Source organism: Haematobia irritans, chromosome 5 (assembly GCF_050003625.1).
Source record: "Haematobia irritans isolate KBUSLIRL chromosome 5, ASM5000362v1, whole genome shotgun sequence".
NCBI classification, from domain to species: Eukaryota; Metazoa; Arthropoda; class Insecta; order Diptera; family Muscidae; genus Haematobia; species Haematobia irritans.
This window is the reverse complement of record NC_134401.1, coordinates 169,465,711-169,486,928: the sequence shown is the minus strand read 5'-3', so window position 1 is coordinate 169,486,928 and position 21,218 is coordinate 169,465,711. Positions and strand designations below refer to the sequence as shown.

The window sequence follows — 21,218 nt, the reverse complement described above, 5'->3', positions numbered from 1 at the left end:
TATTATGTTTGGAGAAAGTTTCCTTTACTCTAATAATTTTTAGTGTACGTTAGTTAAATTCACTAAAACCGAGGAAAAAAATATACTCAAATGACGCATAAAGATTAACTAAATTCGTGTCTTCAACACAATAGTTCAGAATTTGTAAATTTTTCTAAAAAGGCGTCCATCATGAACTTCGTATGTCACTAAAGACATTCTTGCAATTTTTAACTCCAAGTTTTTCCTTCAAACTACAAAATTTTCTTTAACAAGTGAAACAACTTAGTTATGTCTAATAAATTTTCTTGAGTTTGTCGAAAAATATTTACTTATTTTTATGACATCGGCGTGATGCCAACGTTTGTAATACTGTCTAGTTAAAATTTTCTACAAATATTCAAAATTTTCTAAAATTAACCGAAAGTTTTCTTCCTGGTAGGTTCACTGTTTTTCAGTGTACCATCAAGGTGTAATATCCCATTATGATCATTCGTTTATGTTATTGCAACCAATTCATGCAGTGTAGATGCATGAAAAGTAGTACTGCTTTCCTTCATACCAACAATGCTATAAAAAAGGAAACTCAGGATTATATATCATTTCTGAGCAATATTGCTATTAAAATGAGCAATTATATCAGCGCTATGTAGAAGCTGCTCTAAATCGGGACATCATCCACAAAAATCAGCGCTGATTGTTTTGTAAGCAGTTGGTACTCCCTCTCTCCCTTACATTCTTGCTGAAATCGTGCTCCATGTTTTGCTGGGATGCTAAGTTAAGACGTGGCGAAGACGGTGAACCTAGTATAAGCCTAACAGAGAATTTTTACCTTAAAACATTCACAAAATTATTTTAAATGTATACGCATTGAAATTGAAGGAAATAATAGGCCGTATAAAGACATTCACTAATTCATAAATTAATAATTAATGTGGACATTATAAAATTCAAATTCAAATTCATTTTTGTTTATGAAGAATCTCTGTGAAAATAGCCAAAAACATGTTACAATAAACATAGTTTATAAACAGGAGCAGTGTTTAGAGATGATAAGGCTTGCATTATGGCTATGGATGGAAAAATTACTATATTTTCTCTCCTAAATTGAAATCAACATCCCAATAGGCTGTATATGATGAGCCAAATCCCAATCGTCGTGAATAAAAACGAGAGTCGATTATGTCGCCTTCATTTTGGGATGCATATCGATTAAATGGATACATGAAAATCAAATCGGCCATCGACAGCAACTTTCATATAACTTAATTGGACTTTTGAAGAATGATTTCTACGAATAATGTTTTTAATGAGTACATAGTAGCCAGAGGATTGAATTTACTCTAAAAAAATTATGAATTAAATTTATATTTTTTATTTTTTTTAACTTTAACTTTTTTAAAGACTGCCTCCCAACCTACCGTCGGATAAGTTATTTAATTAATTATAAAAATATTACAAAAGTGTGTTTTAATAGCATTTGAAAAACTATTTTATTATTAACCCTCTAATGCCCCAATTTTTTTGCCAGCTGATTAAATATTCAATGTTAACGACACAAAAGTAAGAAAACTAAACAAGAAAAATTTATACGGTAAAATTCAGTATATGCTGCAAAGCCTCCTGAAGAGATTCAACGAAGTTTTCTATTTATTTTACCCATTTTTATGTAATGGAGACCTCCTAAAGGTGGGATTGGGCATTAGAGGGTTAATAAATGGAATCTGTGCAAGCATAATTTGTTCTTCGAATCATACGTTTTCTTTAACAGGATTATACACAAATTTTTGTCACCACTAAAAACCTTTAAAGTGTGATTTGCGCATTTCATTTTGTGACAAAATATATTTCTCATCACATTTTTTATTTATTTTTATTGGGGCTATTATTGAGAATTGTGTGGCAAAAACTAATGTGGGCGAGTTATTTTATTATTTTGCGGAATTGTATCAATAGCAAAATTAACATAAAGAAACAAAATTTTAATTAATTGCTAATTCTAGAGAATGAACTAAATCAAAAAAAAATGTTATATAAAAAACCAACAATATGCAAATAAAAGCCATATATCTGAGTAGCAAAATCCTTGAAAAAAATGTAATTAAATAAAACTTTTAAAACCCTTTTAGAATATTCCATTGAAGATTCCCTCTGTTACAAAAACAAAGAAATATAAAATAAAATCAAGATTTAATGGAAGAATCCTTGAAAAATAAAGTATAAAAAAAACATATCTAGAGATATAGGTTTCTTGTCTTTTATTGTGAGCAAATTTAATTATGTTTTCCATTTAATGAGTCACTTGATTTATTTTTACTTTCCGTTGTTAACATTGGTTTTTTTCCCATTCGTTTATTTTACTTTGCATAAGGCTAGTTGATTGGCCTCTTACAAGTCTGTCTGTCATTAAGATGTCATTTATATATACGAGAATTATGTGCCGCATGCAGTCCAGTCTCGCCAACTAGAATATATTTGCAAGCAGGAAGTAAATGCAACCTACATTACACCATCGAAGTTCTGCGGCATATGAAGGTAGTATGGAAGGTATTCGAAATGAAGTAAGGTATTTAAAATGAGCCACGCATTATTTTTGGTTTTGCGAATATTTGTGGTAAGAACTATGAGAAATACAACTATCAGGTAGAGTTTGTATGTTTGAGGAATCAATTAATGACTAAATAATAAAATTGCAATTAAATAATATGGGTATTATTTTTAAAGATTGAAGTATTTCTATACAATTATTAATTTTGGAAATATATGAAAGAAATATAGAACTTTAGAACTTTGAGTCCGAAAACTTTTAATTTATAATTTCATTTGACATAAATGGAAGAACACACTAATATAAATTGAAGTAAAAATAATTTTATAATCTATTGGTGTATTCTAAATTTTCAATATTTTTAACCAAAGTGTTGAAAAAGTTGAATCTGTGAATGGAATTTCACATTTTCATGGAATTTGAAATTTGTAGGCTCGATTATATAGGAGGTTAAATTGATTCTTCCCAACTTTTGCTTATCTTACAAATTATAAAAAAAATGTTTCAATTACACAAATTATTATTATTTATTTTATATTATTTATTACTTTTTTTGATAATTTTAAACTGAAGTTCAATAAATTGCTTATATTTGATTTAATTTTATAATTTTTTCTTTCAGTCGTTTTATAAAAAATCTCCAAATTTTTTTTTTAGGCTCGATTATATAGGAGGTTAAATTGATATTTCCCAACTTTTGCTTATCTTACAAATGATAACAAAAAATTTTCAATTACACAAATTATTATTATTATTTATTTAATATTATTTCTTACTTTTCTTGATAATTTTAAACTGAAGTTCCAAGAATTGACAGTGCTTCTATTTGATTTAATTTTATAAATTTTTTCTTTCAGTCTTTTTTATTAAAAATCTCCAAATTATGGATACAAAAAGGAATTCCATGTAAACCAATTTTATAATTAATTAAAATTAATTTATACATGGCTCTAAAGAAAATTTCCCAACGTCTTTGATTACCAATCATGATAGTATTTTAAATCAATTTGAGATATTTCATTATGGGACACCTGTTTTGTTTTCAAGAAAACTCATTTTAAGTAAATCAAAATGTAACACAAAAAACATGGAAACCCCATACCTATGTCTAAATATCTTGACCATCATCACTAGCCTCAGTAAATCATCACAAGCAATTTTAATGTAGTCTATGGCCTATAGCCCACTTGAAGATGATACCACTTTAAAATTCATTTCAAAATAGGCTTTTAATTTTAAAAAACCAAACTAAAAACAAACAACTTCAAACCAGTTCTTTGAAATGTTTTCAAAACATTTGATGACCACCATAGGCTTTATGGTAGCATCACTAAAATAACTTACACTTTTATTTGGAAATAACAAGAGAAGACCAGAGCAAAAAGAGCAAAAGCTTTAACTCTTCGCCCAGTGACTTAGTAACACCATTTCGTAAAGAAGAAGACAAAAACTACAAAGATAAATCGATAAGACATTTGTATCGATGCTATTTCAAAATACTATCAAACAAAATCAAGCCTATAGGAATAAAAACAACCAATGACGTTAAAACAAAAAATCTTTGGAAATAAAGCAACAAATACAAAAAACCCATAGGCTGTGTCGTCGCATTTTAAACACAACAAAAAACAACATTATTTAAAATTATTCCAAACAATCGAAATATATTAAAATATTTCAAGTTTTAACATAAAACACAAGAAATTAGGTAATATATTGTTGTTTCTGGGATTGAAATTGTATCCCATAACGAAATCGAAAATGTAGCTTTTGATGCTATAAGCCATTTGTTATTAATGTTGTTGGTAGTATTTGGCTTGGAGTCAATATTAAAATGTGCGTTTAATTTGCATTATTTCTCTTAAATGAAATAAAAAAAAACACACAGAAGAAACATGTTTCATATATCTTCAAAAAATTTGAACTATGATAAAAAACACTTTAGATCTATCCGTCTGTTCGTTGATTTTTTTTTCAAAACTTTGCTCTCAGAGTTTCAAAATTCATCCAAAAACTACTTTATTTTAAATTGACAAATATAACTGTCCTTTAGTTTTTCTCCCTCTTCTCAGAGACCTTGACGGTTCGACGAAAAATAGACACACACCAAAAATCTAATGATGACGCCAAAGAATATTATCTTAAAGCTTGTTGGTATATAAGTGTCATTATATCAAACGAAAAAATAACCAAAAATAATACCAGCAAAGAAAAAAACCGAAATCAATAACATTGTTTATAACAATAATAAATTTTTAATGATTGTGACACAACAAAAAAAGCGTATGACAAACAAAACAAAAAAAAAAACGAACATAAACCAAAATGGAATATAAAAAAAACAACAACTATAATAAATATACTTTGCCTTTAGAATATATTTGTTAGAGAGGGTTTTTATTCTGTTTAGAAAGAATTTAAATTCTTCTATGTTTTGCTCTTTTTTAATAATTAATTTAACAGGAAATGAAATTTGTCTAGAATATTAGCGTATTTTAAATATATGCTAAGTGCAGGAAAAAAAGAGAAGTTCAAAAATAAAAATGACACAAGCGCACTAGCTAGCGTAGCATAAATGCAAATTTAAAAAATGGGGAAATAAAAATTCAGTATATAAAATTAAAATCTTTTATCAAAATAACACTTAATAAACTTAACAAGAGATTCTCTAGAATTAGAACTTTAAATTTGTTTTTAATAAAAACGCTCAAAACGTTTCATTTGTATTCGTTGTGGTAATAAATTGTAATCCAAACAAAAGACTTAAGAACCAAACTCTTTATGAGGGTGTTCATGCATTGTTGTTGTATAACTGAATTTTTGAGCATGTGTATATATAGCTCTATTGCCGTAATGCTTACACCCACTCACTCCCACACATAAAGGCTTTCTCTATAAGCTCTCAGCGTTGTTAGTTGCAACATGACTGAACCATTATCAAAGCATATGTTTTGGTTTGATGTGATCTCACTAACTCTAATGATGATGTGAAGTTGATGTTTAGGTTTTTGTTGTTGTTGCTATTAAAAGTATAGTGTGATCTTTTGAAATTTGTTCGATATTTTATACAAGACACACACACAATTTTTTCATTAGATTTCCAATATCTTTCCGTTTTTTTATTTTAAACTATTTTTTAAAATAATTCTATACCTCTTCTATAAATTTTTGGAATTTGTTTTCAATAAAATCTTTTTTTTTTTTTAATTTTGCACTTTTTTCTTTGAGGTTTATATGGTTTGACTTTTTTTTTGTAAAATTTCTATTTTTTTGTAAACAAATCTTTGGTTTTGGTTTAATTTTATTCACTATAATTTTTTCTAAATTATTTTCAAATAATTTTTTATACACATAAATATTTATATATTCCTTTTTTTATTACATAAACTCGTTTTCGAAATCAAAGATCGTTCCCGCTTTTTTTTCAAATAAATACGTTTCGTATGATAAAAATTATTGTTTTATCAACAACATGCGTTTAGCCGAACGACCTTGTCAAGACCACGTTAAAAAGACGACTACGACTAAAGGTATGCAAAGAGACGTTGGCTGTTATGGACTTTGTTAGAGGCTCACTCACAACAGCAACGACGACAACGGCTCACACAACAACAAACTACAATAACAACAGTAGAGTAATTGATCAAACCAAAACAACAAAAACCACCACCGTCAACAACATCATCGTCATAGTCACCACCATCATCAAGTTTACTTGTTCGCTCGGTTTGTCGTATCACAAATTCAGTACTTCAGTACTCAATGGTCATCATCTCATGATCGTTTGTTTGAGCTGAGGTGTGAATATAGTATCAGTGCATATGGTTCGTTTACTTCATTCTTCACCTAAAGAAATACACCACAGTAGGTCTCTCATGCTCTTTATATTCAAGAAATGATTACTATGAATGTTTGGAGAGAATTAGAACATATTTTAAGGGATGAGGATTTCTGGAGAGTTTTTTTTTAAGAAATTAAATCATTGCTTTGATATTAAGCAAAAATGACAAGATTTTAGAAAAATGGGTGCATACATTTCGATTGGAATATATTTGAATATGAGCTATGCATAATAAGATAATAAACATGGTTGAATTTATAATTTGCAATAATATATAAAAAAGTGATATGAGATGCATAATATTAGTTGAAACAAAACGTTATAAAATAATACCTGATTCTTGAATATTTTGTTTTTAACGAAGACAGTTGCAATCATTAGAAGAGAAAAATATTGTTTCATAATAAAAATTATAAGAAAGGTGTGGGAAATGGAGCTACGCTTTATAGAAACTGCGTTATCTTCATTATTAAGCACTATACAAATATAGTGAATCCACTCGAAATTGGATACCCAAGGTCGCCTAAATTTTTTGCATACTTCGGAGGTGTCCAGTTATAAGAGGTTAATTTTTAATAAGTTAATATAGGGAACGTCTGGCGACAATTGTCCAGTTTTGAGAGATCTCCGAGTGTGAGAGGTTTCAAAGTGTGTAAATATTTTAAAACATATAAACACTCTTTTTAATTCTGTCAACAAAGGGTTCCATGGATAAATCGAAGTGGTTTCATTAAGACGATGATGATACGAAGTTTATTATTATTATTTTACGTAATATTCATTACAATATTAAAATATCTCATTATATTTTCAAAATTAGTTATGATTAACTCAGTTATAAAACCAAATTTTATTAATATTTCGAAGTTTTTATACAAATGAACATCTTTGTATTCCAGTATACTCCGGATTAGTATATATGTTTTTTGTTTTCGTAAACTATTATTATTTGAAAAAAATTCTAAATCAAATTTTGAGTTTTGTTGAAGTTTAAGATTTAATGAAATATAGCCCAGAAATAAATCAAATTTTTAAAACCATAATATAATTTTGAAGATGATATATTTTTTTTTTTTGGAAATATTTTTTTAATGTCAACCTTTAAGAAAAGTTACCATTATTCTTAATGAAATGTTAGGCGAACGAAATCTTTTTCTATAAATTTTATTAGTAATAAAATTTATCTCGGTATCGAAGTTTGAGTCCGGAACAACCAAAGAAAGAATATCATCAACTACAGCAGTATGATATTTTTGGACGGATAACATATAACATATTTGTCGAAACCATGTAATTTTCCCCCATATATTGTATCTGATGTCAACAATAGTTTAGTGTTTGGCGAGAGAATAACATTTTTGCGGTAAAAATGTTGTTGTATTCCTATCCAAAAATAGAATTTTTCTCTACGAAGTGATATTATTCCAAAATTCACCATTTGATATTGGAAGGATTCATTCTAATTGGATTAATACTCTAAGCTATAATACTTCTTTGCGGTGTTTAAATATTGCACCCAGAGGAGGAATATGATCACTTCAAACATATTTCAAGAGCACCATGTTACTTTTTCACGGCGACCATGTGACATTTTGGTCCCAAAAATATTCTTTTCTCGTCACACATAACATGCTTTCCGAAATCAGATATATGATTTCCGAGAAAATAACATGGTTTCGACAAACATGTTACATGTTTTCCGTGAAAAAGTAACATTATGCTATTGAAACATGGTTGGGGTGATCACATTCCTTCTCTGCGTGTGTTGTTTGGTATTCTTTAGATTAGAGAATATAGTTTGTATATTTAGCATAAATTTAGCGGTTTAGTTGCTCTTTAAATGAGACTGCTTTGTAATATACGAGAGTGAGTATAATTACTCAAGATCAGAAGAGTTATTGTAACGTCTGAAAAGGACTACAAATTTAAGTTTATGAACCAAAAGATATAACCAAAGATCTTGTCAAAGAAAAAAAGCAAGCTTTATAATGGGAAAAATTAACTACCTCTTTCGAACATTTATTTAAATTTGATAACATTTCTTGAGATGCCAATAATGCATTGTTGAAATAACGATATTGGATTTTTAACTAGCATTTAGGAAATTCTTCATTCTAAGAAAAACAAATAAATAAATAAATAAATAAATAAATAAATAAAAATAAAACTAAAAGAAAAAAAACATTTCTCCTAAATCATTACCACATTAACTGCTCTGTAGTTCGTTCTTACTATATTAGAGAAGTGTACGAAAATACTACTTTACTTTGGCAATGAACTTATTTGTTCGGTTATTGAAATTTATACTCATTTTTATGTTTATAAAACTTTTGAAATTTTCCTGTATGCTGGGAAAATTTTCTTAAAAATTTTTTAAAAATAAACTAAAACAAAATAATATTAATTTAAATTGATTTTTTTAAGTTAATTTTAGCATCAGTAGCAAATGAAATTCCCCTAATAGGGAATATTTTCTTTAAGAACAAATAAACCAGAATTTATTTAAAAGATAAGCCGATGGTCTAAGTAGCTATTTGCTTTTTTTTTTTGTTATAGATTTATTATAATTTGTAATTAAAATAATTATTTTAATAAATAAAATAAATCTAAAAGAATGTTTTCTTGTTTATTTTGATTGACAAAGTTTCGATATACAAAATGTATTGCTATGCTCAGTACACTGAAAAAAAAAAAACAGTGAACCCACCAGTAAGAAAACATTTGGTTAATTTTAGAAAATTTTTATTTTCATTTATTAAAGAAAATTTTGTAGTTTGAAAGAAAAAAATGGAATTCAAAATTGCAAGAATATCTTTAGTGATGTACGAAGTTCATGATGGATGCATTTGTAGTAAAATTTACAAATTTAAAGAAATAATGAACTATTTTGTGAGAAGTACGAATTTAGTAAATCTTTTTACTTCATTTATGTGAAATTTTTTCCCGTTTTTTTTAGTTCATTTAACTAACGTACGCAAAAAAAATTAGAGTAAAGGAAACTTTCTCCATATAGAGAGTTCACTTTTTTTTGAGTGTAGGAAATTTTAGTGGAATTTATCATAATTAAAAAAAAAAACTTCAATTAATTATTAAACATAAATTTATAAAATAAATTAAAATTATAGAAAAAAATTTAAAAAAAACAAATTTCCGTTTGTTACAAACAAAAGACACAAATTTTCCAATATCCTTCTTTTTTATGGGCAACATGAAAACATATGGCTTATGGCACATGCTCCATTATCACTGCCAACAACAGTCTTCTCATATCGAACATGTTGCATCAGACAGTTGGTCGGTTTTAAAACGATTTCCCCTTATCTTAATATCAAACTTTCATACGGCTTCTTATTCTCACACTGAATTCGAACGCATTTACAACTCAGGGAGTAGTGTTGCCTTTACCGTAATGTGAGCGAAAGAGAAGAATTGTTTCCACCACCTCAAAGGTGTAAAAAGTTAAACAGAGATAGCCTAGCGAAAGCAATGTAATTGTGTGTGCATTGTATTCGAGCATATAACAGTTACTCAACGCTTTTGCAGTGGTATAACAGTTAAAGAGAGGAAATATGAATTGAGTTGTGCTGTCATTTTAACCAATAGCCAAACGTTGCTTGCTAAATAGACGACAGACTGATGCAGTAGCTTAGGCAAGCTACGTTATGCCTACGGTCTACAAACACACTCTCATTCGGAACTCATGGAGGGGCACAGCACACGTGTGTAGTCTTGTATGCAAAAGCAAGGAAACAACAACAACATAACAACTATTGTTAGAAGAAAATAAGTCAAGCATTCAATTGAAAGCCATCCAATTGCAAAGCACATGAAAATGAGGAGACACTACAAATACAACTACAGTGACAATACTATTGTGCATACAATTGCTAAGCGAAATACCAATAGAATAAATGGGTGTACTAAAGAAGAGTGTATCGATATAGCAATGAGAAAGAGAGTGTGAGAGTGGATGCTAGCAAGTGGGGTGGTAATGGGCTCAAATGTATGAGTGCTAAGATCAGTATGCATGAATGAATGATTTGAATTAGTCTAATTGAAATGGGAGGAAGAAAGCTAAACATTTAATCATTAGAACAACAGAGGACCATACACCCGAATAAAGAAGGAAAAAAATTTTACGGCAAATATGAGAAATTTTGTGAAATTTTCAAATGATTATTTGTTTGTTTTTAAAGTGGCCATATGATTTTTTTTATATGAAAAAGCCTTTTATGTTGGTTTGCGGTAATTTTTTCAAGTGTTTAAAAACAAAACTGGTTTCTTTGCGTGTTGCGTCCTTTTTGTAGGGTTAAATATTAATATAAATACATAATTAAATAAAAAAAATAGGTAAGAAAAAATTAAATGTTTTTCCTGTATTGTAAACACCTGTTTAGGGTCGAAGAAAAAATATGGAATTATGGAATATCCTGTTCAAAAACATTCTGTTTTCTTTTTCTCAGGGAAATTCGTTGTCTCCAAACACAAGGAGTTGTAGTACCTCAAAAATTCGCAGTCATTATACCGAAATAACACCAATGGTTATTCGGATATAGAGAACGGAATAAAAGGAATTTTTACATGGGTTCACTCACCTTTTGTCCGCTACTGGCTGCTGAGCCATTACTAGCGGTACCATTCTTAGGATCTTTACGCAAATCTTCGGGTTCTCGTTTAATGCTAATTGTTGTTGCATTCGACTGTTGGCGTTGTTGATCAGCTGTTATGACGACTGTGCCCGGGCCACCAGAAGCTCCATTAGCAGCAGCTGCTGCACTGGCTGCCACAATGGCCGATTGTTGTTGGTGGGCAATATTCGAGGCTGAAGTGACATTTGCGCCGGCCGAACCGGCCGTTGTGGCCGATGGGTGTGAGCCAAGCAGCAAGCCTTGTATCTCGTTTTGCGATAGGCTCGACACATCGAGAGGTGTGGTTTGACCGTTAAGTTTGCTAACAGTCGAACTGGGAGCACTAAATATACAACAAAAGCACCCAACACAACACATACACACACACACACATATACATACGTTACATGTTTGAATAACAAACGTTTGTTTGTTAGCCATTGATGATGATTAGTCCACAAGTAATTGAGTGATTATCCATATCATAGCATAAAAAGAGAGGAAAGAAAGAGCAAAATATTAATTAAATATATTTGAAAAAAAATTGTGTTTTTATCAAAATGAATATAGAGTCAGCATCACACACACACACGATCCAGGACAAATATTGCACACATTCAAAGTAATCTGTAAAGAAACTTTTTCTAAAAATAGCAATAAAATTAAAAGAAAATTATTATTGATCTTGTCCACAATGCAAAACAGGAATTAATCTAAAATCTTTTATGGCATTCTAGTTTTGCAAGATGAATTGTTTCCTAAAAACATTCGTATATTTCTGTTTTACCGGAAATGAAAAGTAAACAATTGGGGAACAGCAAAGGTTTGGTAGAGTCGTCTACGTCAAACCCTGCACCACTGAAATTCATAGAAATGCCACTTATTATTTTGTTGGTTTAGAAAGTATTGGCCATTGAACCAGGATGGAAAGGTTATCATAGGGCTTCGGTAACGGATATATGATTCGAATATAAATTTAAAGAATTCCATATATGAAATTCTTAAATTTATATGTTTAGCTTATCTGATTTTTCGATATTTCCATGCAAAATCAAACCTTATAATTTCCTCATAAATCTTTCAACACACAGTCACAGAAATATTTCTCAATTGTTTTTTTTTTTTTTTTTTTTTTTAATTTTGGAATATAAATTTCCTCCAGGTTACTATTGTATTTTTCCTTTTGGCCAACCCAAAATAGGCAAAACAATGGCAGATTGCGGAACTAAATTTATTTTTCTTGTCTTTTTTTGTTAGCAATTTTCATTTTATTATAATTGTACATTGACACTTTACACAAATGGCTTTGCATTTGTCCTCAGTCATTGTCTTTTGCTACCTCCAAGTGGCTTGGAGTGTTGTCTGCAAGTGGTAATAAAAAATCCTTTGGCTTTTTAGCGCGATCTTTGCCCAATTATGGTGATAATGATCATAATTGTTTTTGCGTTATATATTTTAATGGTCACTGATGGCGAAAATAAAGAGAAAAACAAAAATCAAAATTCCAAAGAAACCCCGAGCCTCACTAATATGTCTGGAAACAGAGTCAAAGTGTTGGCAAATGATGACGATCTATGATAATGATCATAGTGATTGCTGAAGATATTCGCTGGTGTTGACTACAAACTTTTCTACGATTGATAATGATGTTAAGATGGCAAGGCGATAATAATGGACAGCAGCTAGTGCTAGCGATATTGGCATCAGTAATAGTACAAAAAAGCCATATAACAACTTAATTGAACTTGAAATACAGTAAAATATCAAATCTCAATAGCATCACATAGGCCAACCAAATCAAAAAACATTAAAACTAACCCGTTTCTTAAAGTTGTTACAATAGGTGATCAAGTCTGCTCTGCTCGATTGATGTAGGTCTAAACTGAGGTTTGTGTGAACAATAATGCTGCAAAGTGGATACTTTACCAATGAGTATAATGCAGAATAATATAAACAATTCATAGCACGCTTTACTCTGGGATTTTATTTTCCTATGCATGGAATAATAATAATTTCTAAATAGGCTTTGGAAATTAGGTATGTGTGTTCGGAAGGAAGCGAAAAAGCTAAGGAAGTAGGAAAATGGCTTTTGAGTTATGAAAGATAGTTTCAAGATATGTTGGCTGGTATTATATTTTAAGAAATAATGAGGATTAGCAATATAATAAATAACAATTTTATATAAAAACTGTACCAAACAATGTTTCTCTTCTCATTATCATGAAAAGCATGTAGCTTCTTTCGGAATAAATACTCTACTTTAGAAATTTGGGAAAATTTTAAAGCCTAGTAAAACATTTGAAAACTTCCTCGCGTGACCTATAAATAGTTATGTTCAACTGATTTGTGGGTAGCATTTATCTTCAAACAAAAACGCGACTAATGAATACTTTGTTATCAAAGAATTTTACAAAAATGGTTTTGCATTTTCCGAAATATCTTTGAAATTATTTTGAAAATGTTTTCAGAATTGATTTCTAACAAATCTAGATAATATATACATAAGCACATTTATATCTACTTCAACAAGTGTTTATAATTTATGTGTGCAAATGTTTTATCTTATACTACATCAATCATTAAAACTTAATTTGGAAACTTCTTTTAAGAAGGAGTTGTATAGGTTATCGAAAACACTCATTATGCTAAAGGGTGATACGGTCAAAATTTGGTCAATAAAAACTTGACGTATTTCTTTCAATTTTGCATTTAAAAAACCTGAACACCTCCCATTTTGAAGGTGTGTGTGTGTAGAATGTTGCTCCTATTTTGATTTTGGAATTCACTCTTCAGTTGTCAAAATGCCGTCCAAGCAAGAAGAGCAGCGTATCAAAATTTTGCTCGCGCATCGCGCAAAGCTGGCAAAATCGCTAAAAGTTGCAAAATCAACCGTTACAAATGTAATTAAAGTGTTTGGGGAACGTTTGTAGACAGCCAGGAAGTCTGGATCGGGGGGAAATCGAAGACCGGAAGCCGCTGAGACGACAAAGAGAGTTGCCGGTAGTTTCAAGCGAAACCCTAACCTCTCTCTCCGAGATTCCGCAAATAAGCTGGGTGTATCGTCTACAACCGTGCATCGAGCGCAAAAACGAGCCGGACTATAGACTTACAAGAAGGTAGTGACTCCAAATCGCGACGATAAACAAAATACGACGGCCAAAGCGCGATCCCGGAGGCTGTGCACGACGATGCTGACGAAGTTTGACTGCGTGGTAATGGACGACGAAACCTACGTCAAAGCCGACTACAAGCAGCTTCCGGGACAGGAAGGGGAAATGTAGCAGATATTTGCAAGCACATAAAACTGTCAAAGTTCGCAAAGAAATATCTGGTTTGGCAAGCCATCTGTACCTGTGGCTTGAAAAGCAGCATTTTCATAGCTTCCGGGACTGTCAACCAAGAAATTTACGTGAAAGAGTGTTTGAATAAACGTCTGCTGCCTTTCCTGAAGAAACACGGTTGTTCCGTACTGTTTTGGCCGGATTTGGCATCTTGCCATTACGGTAAAAAGGCCATGGAGTGGTAGGCCTCCAACAAATGCAGGTGGTTCCCAAGGACAAGAACCCTCCCAACACGCCAGAGCTCCGCCCAATTGAGAAATACTGGGCTATTGTCAAGCGGAACCTAAAGAAGACCAAAAATACTGCTAAGGACGAGCAGCAGTTCAAGGCAAACTGGCTTTCTGCGGCGAAGAAGGTGGACAAGGTGGCTGTACAAAATCTGATGGCAGGTGTCAAGCGTGAGGCCCGGCAATTCGGATTTGGAAAAGCGAAATCCCAGCTGAATATTTTCCTGAATTTTATACTAATTGAACTTGAAAAAGAAATTTAATTTGATTTTTTAAATAAACGATTTACCCGATTTACACGCGTTTTCCCTTGACCAAATTTTGACCGTATCACCCTTTAAATATATCCATGTGTGCAAGAATTTATTATAGAAAATAAATCGGATTTTGAATCAGAAAGATATAACAGGATATCTTATTTTTTATAATATAAATAAAAATTCGGACTGTGATCAAAACTTCCAGTAACTTGGTATAAATAATTCTTTCCTCAGTTTTTTTTCTTATTAAAATTTAAGAGAATTTTGTTTGTAAGTAGATGAAAGGATTCTAGGCCAAACAAGTTTTCCTTTATTGTTAAATATATTTCTCTCAGACTAAACAAAACTGTAAATCTCTTCAAAGAGACAACGTTATAAGAGAACATTTCATTGTTCTAAAATTTCGCTACGAAGGAAAGAATGCTTTTTTTGTACTTTTAGAAAATTTTATATATTTTTATAATGCCAAAATGTTTGAATACAGTATATTGGGAAAGAGATGGCATACATTTTAAGAATCAATTAATAAAAATTTAGTACAAAATTCATATATTTGATTGACTGCAGTATTTTCCATGTAGAACTGAATCAAATGTAAAAACCACATTGTTTGAAATTGTTATAATTTTTTTCTGGGACTAGAATGAATTATATTTTAAGCTTCGACCAGAATTGATTTATTCCACATAAGAAATAAGTTGATCAAAAAATCTTCTTAAGTTTTATATACATTGATAATATATTTTGTGTGCATTCAATTATTAATAATTTATAAAGTTTTGTTTTATTTAATATCCAAGAATTAAAGTGAGTACTATGTTCGGTTTTTTTCACTAAAAGACTAAATTAAAAATACAAATATATTTATGAAGACGATTATATTTTGATCAAGTCTTGCCAAATAATGGTTGGAAAATATCCAAGGAATTGACTGCAAATAATTATATATTTCTAAATTAATTAATAAAAAAAACAATAACCGTGAAAGCAAGATGGTTTTCAGCTTGAAACATGAACATAGTACTCAACTCTAACAATAAACCTTTTTAGTATACTAGGTTAGGTTAAAGTGGCAGCCCGATTAAGATTCAGGCTCACTTAGACTATTCAGTCCATTGTGATTTAGTATACTAGATTTGTTGAAAAAAAAAAACTATCACCAATTTAAAGACACGTTTTCAATGTAGTTCAATCTATATTGTATAGAGGCCTAATTAACTTTATGTAGCCAAATAATTTTAAATATTTTCTTCAGTTTTAAAATTACAATTCTCATAGAACAACTTACTGACACTAAATTAAAAACTAAGGTAAACATTAACAAAACCAAAGAATGACATACAAATCAATCAAGAAAAATGCAAACAACTTGGAGAACATTCAGCCATCCCGTCAGTAAATGAAACGACATACGGATCATTCAGTCCATTGGGCTTATGGCAGCGGGACGGTAAACAGACAGTAAAAATCAGCCAACCACAAAAATCATGTTTTCTTATTGTAGACGTTTTTCACCGATATTTTTTGCACAACAACAAAAATTGCAGGCACGCGACAACAATTTAATGCCACAAATCACATCGGCAAAAAAACAACAGAAAACTAAACAGTAAAGAAGTTTTACAAATCATACCGAAATATACAGGCACACAATCTCATTCATTCATTCACGTGGACCGAAAAACAATAGCAAGCAGTTAGCCAGGTAAGGAGAAAAAAACTTGTATTGTAGGTAATCTGGAAGAGAATCTGGTCTAAACAATACTTTGACATCATTGATAGCGCCCCTCATTTCATAGATGACTGGCGATTGACGACTGGCAATTTTTTTTCTTCTAGTTCGTCAGCCAATCAACCAACCAGTCTCTCCTTACCAAAAAGGTAGGAGCAAGGCGGTCGAATATCCCATTAACTATTATTGTATAACATTGAGTTAAACTGAAAGAGGGTGTTAAACTACTCCAATACTCAAAATAAAAAAAATCACAACAAATCCTATAACACGAAATATTTGTAGTTTCATTCAAAAACATGTCAATTCAATCTTCCACAGCCAAATCAAAACAAATCGTAACAGGTGTTGTGAGAATTTTAATTTCATTTGAAATTCTTGTCGTTGTCAAAGCGCAAATGAATGAATGGGCAGCTTGTTACTTACTCTTGTTTGTTATCGAGCAGACAGGCAAAGATCTTGGTTATAGATTGGCCTGATAGGAGTGTAAATTTTCTGCTTTAGATTAATAATTCATTTCATTAAATATTTAAAATATCTCAAGAAAATCTCAAGTAAAATATTAATTAATTTTTGTTTCACTTCTCGCCATTAGATATTCCTAGGGACGATCGTAAATTTTATGGCGTGGCAAATAAAATGATCTAGAAAAAATTTTAATTGAAATAGGTGTTTCTAGAAAATAAAATAAAAATGTCTTAATCAAAGTCTTAGTTGGAACCAAAGACCATGGTGAATTATATTTCTCTTCCCACAAATTATTTGAATTATTTTAGGGGGGAAAATGTTTGCCCCCCAAGTGTCAATAGTTTATGAGCGATTTATAAAAATGAATTGTTTATCTTTAAAAACGTTTGTTTTTTTTTTAATCTCCTTGCAATTATATAAAAAACTCTGCATGCCATGGCAATATGGCTCTGGGGGGTTGATTGTAAATATTTTATATTGATTTGTTTTTTTATTATTTATTTTTGCTTGAGAAGATAACTAAAATTACATTCACACATATTATACACCAGCAAACATTCAACACGATATGGATATCAATATTAATATTAGCGTGTATTTATTTTTGGAAATTTTTCTATAGTGTTGATTTTGTTCCTTTTTTTTTCATTGCTGAGATGCGTTAATGGTTTTTAATCCTATTAACAGTCACACGCTAACTTTTCAACATTATCGACGGTTGACGTTGTTGTCGCCAATACCGCCAATCGCTTTGGTCATCACCTCTTCTTCTTCTTCTTCTTCTTCTTTGTCGCCAGCATTAGCATTACAATGAAGTAGTGTTGGGGTTTCTTTCATGTCATGGAATGCATTTGCTCTGATCTGCTCCTTGTATTTTGAACGTGTCGTGGTGGCACAGTTTGAAAATGTCGTGACTTCATAAAATCTGGAAATTATGAAAGACTTTTGATGTGTTTTAACAAATACATGGTGAGACACCTTGGGTATAGCCAAAGAATATCCATTTTTTGTTTTGTTTCCATTAATATGCAAGAAGCCCCAAGAGGGAGAAGAGAACCAATGGCCTGACCAGCTCATTGTGCTAGAGCATATCATGGTCATTTCTTTAATGGCAACAATAACACTCAAACTCCAAGACATTCTCCTTCAATGTGTCCATCTAACTAAACCACCTGCTGCTGTTGTTGAAGTGTGAGAAGCTACGTTGTTCTTGCAGATGATATTTGAGTGATAGGGAAGACATATAGAAAATTCACAAAACCATAATCAAAATATGATATTTTTTGACAACGATTTGCTAGTTAATGTGGTGCAATAGTTAACATGCTTGCCATTCAAACATGGAGTTACGGGTTTAATTCTAAAGGTGGTTAAGTCCTTTGTAAAGTTGGATCCATTTCTTAGTATTTTTGCTTTGAAAATCTTCTCCATATGAGAGACCTGACTTTTGCGTGATTTTTAATTTTTTTTTTAAGTTAAAAAATATTTTTTAATAGTACACAAATATATATGACAACAATTATATTTTTATCAAATTTTGGCAAAACGTCCTATAGACATTCAATTTTAGGTGTAGACAATATGAAAAAAATGTATTAGTTATTTCAATTAAATTTTTACTCCAAATAAAAATCATTCAAAACGTTCTAGAAACATTCATTGTGTAGGCAAAAAAGTTATCAGTTATTTTAATTACATTTTTACTCCAAATAAATATCATTTAAACATCTTAAATGAACTAATTAAATTTTAATTGGATTGAATATTTTTTTGGATGGCTTTGGCGATTAAAGCAATTTTAATTAAAATTCCACACTGAAAGGAGAATTTTCTTTTCTGAGGAACGAAATTTTAGACAAACGAAGTTTTTTTTTGAATCTTAATATTTTTTTAACCAATCAAAAAAAAAACTGGGAACAATCATTTCAATGCTTTTTATAGATTCGCGTTTATTTACATTTTTTTACAAAGAAAAATTTTATTTGTCTAAAATTTCATTCCGGAGGAAATACTTTTTCTTTGGGTGCTCGGCAATACTGGAACAAAACTACTATGGTATAGAAAAAAATTATTAAAAAGTAACAAGTATAGAAAAAAACTGGGAACAATCATTTCAACGCTATTTATAAATTCGCGTTTATTTATCCTTAAGGAAAATATTTTTTTACAAAGAAAAATTTTATTTGTCTAAAATTTCATTCCGGAGAAAAGTACTTTTTCTTTGGGTGCTCGGCAATACGGGAACAAAACTACTATGGTATAGAAAAAAATTATTAAAAAGTAACAAGTATAGAAAAAAATATTTAAAACAAGTATATACGGCCGTATGTTCGGCCAGGCTGAATTTTATGTACCCTCCACCATGGATTGCGTAGAAACTTCTACTAAAGACGGTCATACACAATTGAATTACTTGGGTTGCGGCCGATGGCAAGGCATCTTAAAACTTCTTAACATCATCTTTTAAATTGTGATTTAGTTCATGCGGGATATATATTAGTTCTTGACCGGTATATATAGGGAAGAAATAATTACGAACCGATATGAACACTTGTGCGGTAATTATAAAGCCAGAATTGAAATATGGGGGTCGCTTTATACGCGGTCTATCTATATATAATTATGAACACGATTCTACCAAAAATGGCAGATTTTTTACTGTTTGGTAGAATTCTTTATGTTCTGGAAGATTTTACAAAATATTCCTCTCTAACTAAGAGGTGCTTCATAAGTTTTCTACAGAAATAAAATTTTGACAACATCTTCTACAGAAATAAAATTCTGAACAAATTTTCTAAAGAAAAATAATTTTCTATAGAAATAAATTTTTAACAAAATTTTCTATAGAGATTATGTTTTGACAAAATTTTCTAAAGAAATAAAATTTTGACAAAATTTTCTATAAAAATATAAAATTTTAACAAAATTTTTTATAGAGATTATGTTTTGAAAATTTAGAAAATTTTCTAAAGAAATAAAATTTTGACAAAATTTTCTATAGAAATATAAGATTTTGACAAAATGTTCTATACACGCAAAAAAATAATTCTTTCCTCCCAAACGAAATTTTAGACAAACAAAGTTCGTTTCTCATTTGCTTTTCGCTGTAAGGAAGTGTATTTGGAAGAAAAGTATATACTTTTTGTGATAAACGTTTATTCTTTTCCAGGATGTAAAAACAATTTCATAAAGACTAGCTCAAAAAAAAACATTATTTTCTTGCTAATTGCATTGTCCCTCACATCTTTCTCACAACCATGAGGATTTTTAGTTCTTAACACCTTTTCCTGTAATACCAACAATGTAGAAGAAATTATACGATTTTATAAATTTTTAAAATTTTTTTTACCTTTCGCCTGGACGGAGAATCGAACCGCGGACCATGCACATTGTAAGCCAACACACTAACCACTGAGCTATGTACCTGTTATGGTCATCAATAGATAAATATCCATATAAGTTATATTTATATAGCATAGCTTGCGGCGCCCACGAACCGAATAAACAAAGTTTATTTAACAGAAACAAACAGTTAGTTTGGCACCGTGGAGCAGTGGTAGCTACGTCCGACTCTCATGCCAAGGGTCGTGGGTTCGATCCCTGCTTCGGCCAAAGTTTTTTTTTGCTTTTGTTTTTTTTTTACATATATTCCAGATATATTCGGAAGATTCCGAAAAAAATGTTCAACATTACATTGTACTATATTAAATTTTGAACTGTAAAATGTGTCTTATTAAAGACCTAAAGTCAGAAAAGAACAGTGTTTGATATAAACGAAATGGACTGTGATGTTATTTCAAAAATAACTTTTTTTATTGAAAAAATAAAAATTTTGTAATAAACGAATTTTTTTGGTGATAAAAGTTTAAAATTTTCGAAGCAATTCAAAAAACTCTAACAAAAGAAAAACGTTTTTGGTACACGTTTTCCAAACGTTTTTTTTCTTTGCGTGTAGAAACATAAAATTTTGACAAAATTTTCTATGGTAGAAAAATTTTGGAAGAATATTTTTGGCTCTTAGAGGCTCCGCAAGCCAAATCTGGGGATCGGTTTATATGGGGGCTATATATAATTATGGACCGATGTGGACCAATTTGTGCATGATTATTAGAGACCGTATACCAACAGCATCTACCAAATTTCAGCCAGATCGGATGAAATATACTTCTCCGCAAGCCAAATCTGGGGGTCTGT

The 21,218-nt window shown here is 30.4% G+C and overlaps 1 protein-coding gene across 5 annotated transcripts in view; it reads right to left on the bottom strand.

The window, feature by feature from the left end:
- grh (grainy head) overlaps positions 1-21,218 on the bottom strand; it is a 475,110-nt gene that overhangs the window by 55,703 nt on the left and 398,189 nt on the right. For all 5 annotated transcript variants that reach the window (XM_075311013.1, XM_075311016.1, XM_075311012.1 and 2 more), the window contains exon 3: positions 10,964-11,339. In XM_075311013.1, the coding sequence (XP_075167128.1) occupies positions 10,964-11,339 (376 nt within the window). The remainder of the gene's footprint in view (positions 1-10,963; positions 11,340-21,218) is intronic.